The 6,823-nt window shown below is 42.3% G+C and overlaps 1 protein-coding gene across 1 annotated transcript; it reads right to left on the bottom strand.

Moving 5' to 3' along the window:
- Nucleotides 1-1,890: 1,890 nt before the first annotated feature.
- On the bottom strand, nucleotides 1,891-6,604 carry N4BP2L1 (NEDD4 binding protein 2-like 1; the record flags this gene model as incomplete). The annotated part of the gene is made up of 4 exons (XM_010084558.1): nucleotides 1,891-2,116; nucleotides 4,193-4,269; nucleotides 5,485-5,573; nucleotides 6,429-6,604. Coding segments are annotated over 4 exons (568 nt in total), but the record flags the coding sequence as incomplete, so codon positions are not given.
- Nucleotides 6,605-6,823: the final 219 nt, after the last annotated feature.

Raw genomic sequence — 6,823 nt, 5'->3', positions numbered from 1 at the left:
CTACAGTTCTAAAGGAGTTTTAGAAAACAGCTGTCATTATTTGATTCATAGCAAAATGCCATACAAAGGTATTAATGACATCCTTGGTCAGTGTTTCTGAGCTACTCCTTTTCAAAGCAGCACTTGAGGCCCCAGCATCATTAAAGATGATCACATCTTTCATCATGAGATGTTTCTGCTGAGACGGAGTTAGTACTTGAATTCATTCCTTTGTTCTCATTAAGTTCAAGAGGTGAAACTTCCCAGAATTGGAATTTCTCCACTGGAGAGATAAACAGTCCTGCTAGACTGGCTGCAAGCTCCGCATTTTAGTTAGTATGTTGTCAGGCTGCCCCTTCCTCCGCTGCTTCCCACCATGCATGGGTCAACGGAGGGAGGATGTTTCAGAACTGAGACCACTCGGCAACCTTTCAGGAGACCTGTGCCGCTCACTGAGCTCAAGTGCTGAACTGGGGGTGGCTCCTGCCACCAAGCTGGACATTGTAGCAGGACTGGAGAACTGTAACGGGCTCACACAAGCTTGCTGACAGTTCTGTAAACCTTTGTGGAATTCTGCAGAGCCAAGTTCCCTAGGCCTCCCTAGTTCACAATTATTTACAGTTATAATACTGCTGCTTTAAATGCAGCTTGAGTAGAAAATGCAATTCATCTCATACATCTACTGTGTCCTGAAGGTGGCTTGGTTTTTGCCCAGAAACAGCATATTTCGTTATGCCTCTTACACTTCTCTGTGTGCTAAATTGCTAGGTGAATGGCAGCTATACCCATATTTCTTAATGACTGGTGTGAGCTGTCTTCATTTCCTACTGTGAAATAACTCACTACTGTCCTGTTCTATAAGCACTGGCTAATAATCCACACCTTCTTAAAAAAAAATGCCAATGCAAATGCTGGGTTTTAAAAACATTTGATGAGGCTTCTTGATGAGGACTTAATCAGCAGAACTTAACTGTGGATAAAATGACTGCAGGAGAGCTTCTTTTCTCACTCATCCATCAGTCAGTGGCTTCTTGGCACTTGGTGGTGGAAGGAATTGATTTCTCCCCTTCCAAGAGCATTTTTTTCTTCCTTAAGTCATTATTTTGTACTACTGAGTTAATGTGGGTATTTGGTAGCCTTGTGCTTCAGCTATTTAGAGCTGCTCTGTAGCCCTGTTCAACAAGCACTAGCCTAGCGCTGTTTCCTTTTAGGAGCCTCCATATATGGGCTTGTCTCAGGATAAGTTGAATTCCTATGTCTTGGCAGGAGAAGGGCTCAGTTTGGAGTGTTAAAGTGTTCCACCTACAGGCTGAAGAAGCTCTTTGGCTGTGATGGAGCTGAGTTAATGCCAGCACGAATCCAGACAGCAGAGGTGCAGATAGGGAACAGCATCGAATCCTGCTACAATCTGTTAGAGCCACCTTTTCCACCATTTACTTTGCCTCTCGCAGTTTCAATAATGCTTTAGGCAAGACAGAGTGGGAAGATACAAAATAAGAAGTATTAAAATGGCAAGAAATGACAACTGTGTGGAGAAGGAATTGGCCACATGGCCTGTAAGAAAGAAAGAAAGAATTTAGGAATATTTATTGTTATCTATTAGTGATGGAGTGTGATGCAGAAAAAAAAACACAAAGTGTGTGGCACAGCCAGTAAATTTCACTGTAAGCTTGGATGGATTTTTGAGGAGGAAGAGGGATGAGAGGGAGTACAGTTTGTACGAAGGATAGTGCTCTTACGTCATGCAGAGCTGTCAGATTATAATCCAGTGGCATTTAAAGACTTGTAAGAAATAGAAGTAATTTAGAAATGTATTAGAAAAATATAAGAATAAAAAACAGTTTAGAGAAAAATGTAAAACTAGAGACTTTTATACCCTGATCATTAAAATATACTGAGGAATCCACCTCTTCAGTTAAATTGCATGTTTCCACGAGCCATGTGAGGTCTTCTGTTTGAGAAGGCTGGAGGGGGGGTGGAATGGGCACCCATGCCGTAAACTGCATTTGGTCCACTGGAGCTTCTCTCATCTGTGCTTGGTTTTTCAGACCGAAGAACACTGTGGAAGGTAACATTATGCTCATATTCTTCTTTCATCCGTTGTATTGTTTGTCGAGGGACATGATGAGTATTTCTTCTGTAGAGTCAACATTAACAGAAAATACAAGTATTTAGGTGCCCGTGAGGTTATCTTAAGCTTGCTAAGGTTCCTGATAGGTTCAGGAGTTCATGTCCCCACTGATCTATTTCAAGCCCTTTTTTTGCCAAATTGTTCTTCACTTCCACCTACTTGTTAAAAATATTTTTGTGACTGCTGAAAAATGTAATGCAAGTATTTTTATGGGCAGCCAGGACATAAGAAGTTGGACAAATGCTTGGAAATGTAGGCCAAGTAAGAGAGAGCTACATAAAAGACCTGTGTATGATTTTGTATGGGTTTTAGTGTTAACGGCTTGTTAGCCTTAGGGTAAGATTTTATAAATCTGGAGAAACACATACAAGGGCTGTAGATAGCCCAGACACTATCATAATCAACAAGTAAAGGTCAAAAAAACCTCTTGTTGCTTTGTCTGAGTGCAAGTGGGGCGTGGCTCACACTCCAGGACAGATTTGCAAATGATGACAAGTCTGAGAAGGAGGGGAACACGATGCTCAAACATGCCAGGCTTTCTGGATAGGCCAGAAGTGGCTGCAGTCTGTTGACACATTAGTGGGAATTGCTTTTCCAAAGACCACCAGGGCTTTCTGCTTGTCTGAGTTTGCAAACTGACTATCTTTGGTTTTGCCATTTAGCTCTATTAGCCAAAATTCATCATCTAGTTTGTCCCGCATCCATATTTTCAAAGCCTTGTGGTGTGCAAATCCTGCATCACTCAGTGTGTTTTTTCCCTGGTGGAATTAAGGTGACAGTAATTCAGCAGGCTGCTAGCTGCAGCACCCACTTGTGATGTGGGCACCTGGTCCTCCAGTTTTTTTTGTGTGCAGCGTGTGTGCGGGACCAGCCACCAGCACAAACCGTATTGCCAGTAGACCCCATGGGGAACCAGAGTCAAGCAACCTTCCGCTGTCCCTGAACCATCTGCCAGGGAGCTGGTCCAAACTGAGTGTATTTGAATTAGCTTTGCGGTGCTGCTGTAAAAAGCCAGCTTGTTTCAAATTATTAATGAAACAAAATACAAGTTACCAAGTAGCTTGGCTTATAATGAATGATTACTGGCAAAGACCCCCTCTCCAGTGATGCCCTACAAATGGCTCCCAGCTGATGCTGGTAAAGCAAGAGCTGACACCTGCAGCTGACTGCTAATGCTGTCTGTGTCCTCGCCGGCCTTCAGCCCCATGCCGTCTGCCATGTCCTGCCCCACCCTGGAGCCATGAGCACTCTGGGCCACGGGCCTCTGCCATTTGTCTCTGTCATGCACAAAAAAGAGCAGTGGTGGTTTTTGACTAGAGTTTCTAGCTGGTGCAAAACAAATCAGTCGGAATGAAGTACCCATCCCCTGTTTTCTTGCAATAGCAAATAAGTTAGCATGTGTTAGCTTCTGGATACAGTAGATGGGAGTGCACTACTCACTGTAACGTACTTTACAACAGGCTAGGGAGTTAGCCTGCATGTTGTTTCTTTTTAGGGATACCATTAACCTTGCAGCCCCTAGCCAAACTAACATACTCAGAGCCATATGTGGCTGCCTCTATATCCTAACACATTATATAGAGTTATTAAGTTCATTGTATCCCTTCTGTATGTGTGCATTAAGATCTTCATAAAGATCCTGTAGAATCCCATTTCTTGACCTTCATATAGCATTCCACCCTTGCAAGACAATTATTTGTTGTGGTTAGATTCTTTAAGAACATATGTTTGAATATTTTCTGTAGTGCTTAGACATGTTTTGTGCCCAGACAGAGTGCTGCTCAAAATAAAGAATGAAATTCAGGGTTCCTACTACAAGAAGCTTGCAGTATAAATACACACTTCAGGGGAGTTGCTTTTTCTACTGCCTGACTCACTTCAGCACTGTCAGGATCTTTCAGGGCTGAATTCACCAGACCAGTTCGTGAGTAATAGAAATTCTCCACAACAATCCTTCTATCCTTCTGTTGTCATTTACTAGGTGACTTTTTAGGGTGTATGAAGAGGAAGAGTGCTGGCCTTCCTCAGAGCCCATCAATAAAATGAGCACCTGTCTGCTATATCAAAGAGAAAAAGATGTACCTTGTCAGTTCTCGAACATTGAACTTCCAGGGTGTATCTGGTTCTTGGAATACAACTTCATATCTATTTTCACGTGCCTGAAGAAGGACACAGAAGTTTTAGACCTATGGTTGCTGAGCTCCAGAGTAGCCAGTTTTCCAGACCCCCTGAGATTTTATCTGATTAAGAGATGTACCCGAAGCCAGAAGGAGGAAGAGAACCATGCCTCCCATCAAGGTGCTGGTCTGAGTCCCAGCTAGTTCATTTCCTTCCACAGCAAAGAATTTGGGTCTCTCAGCAAAACTTGCCTCAGCATTGGCCCCAGTCCCCATCCCCCACAGCAACAGCACCCTGGCACTTGAGCTCTCTGCAAGTCACAGATGGTTCAAGAGCCACAGGTTGGCCACACAAGTCTGGAGCTTCTGAGAGTGTGAGGTCAGCATCTAACAGTCATGCTGTTTCCAGCCACTGAGTCTACAAGCCTCATTTTTTTTCAAGGTAAAGCAATATATATACACACATACACGTAAACACACAAAAATATATGTTTATATATATATTTAATACAATTACTGATTGCTTTGGGGTTTTGATTTGGGGGAAAGAAGTCAGGGAAATCTGCTGATTTTTTTGCATCTTGTCCATCTCTTGCTGTGCTCGCTCACTTGCTTCCTAGTCATCCACAAGCATTCACAACTCCTGCTACTGGAGTGGCATGTCCAGGCTTTCCAGCACCACTATTAATTCTTGCCTCTTGTGCTCCCATACGAGCAATACTTAGACCCAAATTTCTTGACTGCCAAGACCATAACCCAGGAACAGAAGCATGAGTGTAATGTTAGCAGACAGGCCACATTATGAAACTGTACTAAAAATACTGCCATCTCTGCCAGAACACCTGACAGGAGATGCCGGTGCATCTTTGAAGACTCTCTATGGTCTAGTTTTCACAAGTCATTAACTAAAACTGTAAGTGATATCTTGGTATATTTGTCAAGAAATAGTTTGGGAACTGTTCAGTACCAGGGAAGGGGGTGACTTCCTGATTGCTACAAAGTAACAGGGCAAGTTCAAAGACTGTTAATCTTTTCAGATAATTTTGCCTTCACTGAGTTACATAGCTGACTAGATAAATCAACTACACTGGCACCTCTTCCCTTACTTCTTCTCAGTATCAAGCACTACCTATAATTAGAGGACTAAGAGAAAATTGAAGTAATTGTTTTTAGCTATGCTAAGAACCGTTTCAGTCAGATCACTTCTTAAATGTCATAGTTGAGCATGTAAAAGCAATAAATCAGAGCGTTCCCTACCATCATCACATACGGCTTCATTTCCCAAGCATGGATGTTGGTATTATCAATAATAACCGGGCTTTTCCCATTCTTCATTGCCTTGCGTGCTGCAACGTAACACATTAAGTAAAGCTAGAATGTATTCAATAACAGACTGAGCTGGGTCTTACTAGCCCCAAAGCGTCCTTTCTTTGCCCACGGCTAGCACGCTTGGGCCCCCACCAGGCTGGGGTTTGTAGCTGCCACACAAATGGAGCAGAGGCCAGGGCCCAGCAGGTGCTCTCCTGGAGGAGGCGATGAGGCCACTGGCTGTGCTCAGTAGCAAGATCTGAAGCTCTTGTAGATCACACTTAGTGGTATCACAGCACTAGGTATTTACAACAGCTAAAAATGACAGTTATCCTCAAAAGATGTCTGTTATACGAGCTCAAAATGTTTTCCATTGCTAGGAATGAGTTCAGAGTACAGCCACAAAAGCATGTTACATTTTTCTCTCTGAAGTAGAGACCTAGATTGTTTCATTCTCAGACTTATAATGAGGTTTGCAAGTCTTCCTCACAGCTATCACTAATGCTTCCCTGTAGCACCCCCTTCCAAGACAGGACAGACCACTAAGAAGTCACAGTCTGAAGGATGTGGTGCACACAGCTGTGCTGAGCAGCTGCTGGGCTGGGATTTGCATGCCACCTGCTGTTACCAAGCTTCAGCAGTGCTATCTAGTCACAGTTTTCCTTTCTAAAATAACATCTATCAATCACTAACTTTTTTCATTTATAAATTTCCCTCTTATAAGTAAGTCAGAAGAAATAAAATCAGAAGTGGTAAATGTATTTTTTTTAACCAGTACTCCATGAACTGCAGTGTATGACACCACTTTGAGATATTTTATTTTGGGAGCTAAGTTTAAAGACAGACTGAAAAGGAAAACTATTCTGCAAAACCCCTAGATCAATTTCAGTCACCTCTCTTTTGGTTCCATTTGTGTGCATCCTCTAGGAACTCAGGCTCAAACATGTATACACCATTTTCAATAAAGAAGTCATCAGTACTAAGAACTACAGCACTGGGATGGTCATGTTTCAGTTGTCTGGAAAGAAAAAAAAATATGAAAGAAGGATTACTATATGCTAACGCATGTCTTTAATAGAGAACATTAAATCTAGAGACATATGAATGGTCTGCAAATATGCACAGTGCTTCATTTGAAAAATTCCAGCATAAAGGATCTGAAAGTAATGTAATCAGCAGATGGACACATAGGAGGAAAGGAATGGAGCTTAAAGGCATGGTGTTGATTTCTTTAATTCAGCAGAGAAATCTACAATGGACCACCACCATGAGTCTTTAATCATATTAA

Source organism: Pterocles gutturalis, unplaced genomic scaffold (assembly GCF_000699245.1).
Source record: "Pterocles gutturalis isolate BGI_N339 unplaced genomic scaffold, ASM69924v1 scaffold36456, whole genome shotgun sequence".
In the NCBI taxonomy this organism is placed as follows: Eukaryota; Metazoa; Chordata; class Aves; order Pterocliformes; family Pteroclidae; genus Pterocles; species Pterocles gutturalis.
The sequence above is the reverse complement of the archived record's forward strand: the minus strand, read 5'-3'. Positions and strand labels throughout refer to the sequence as shown.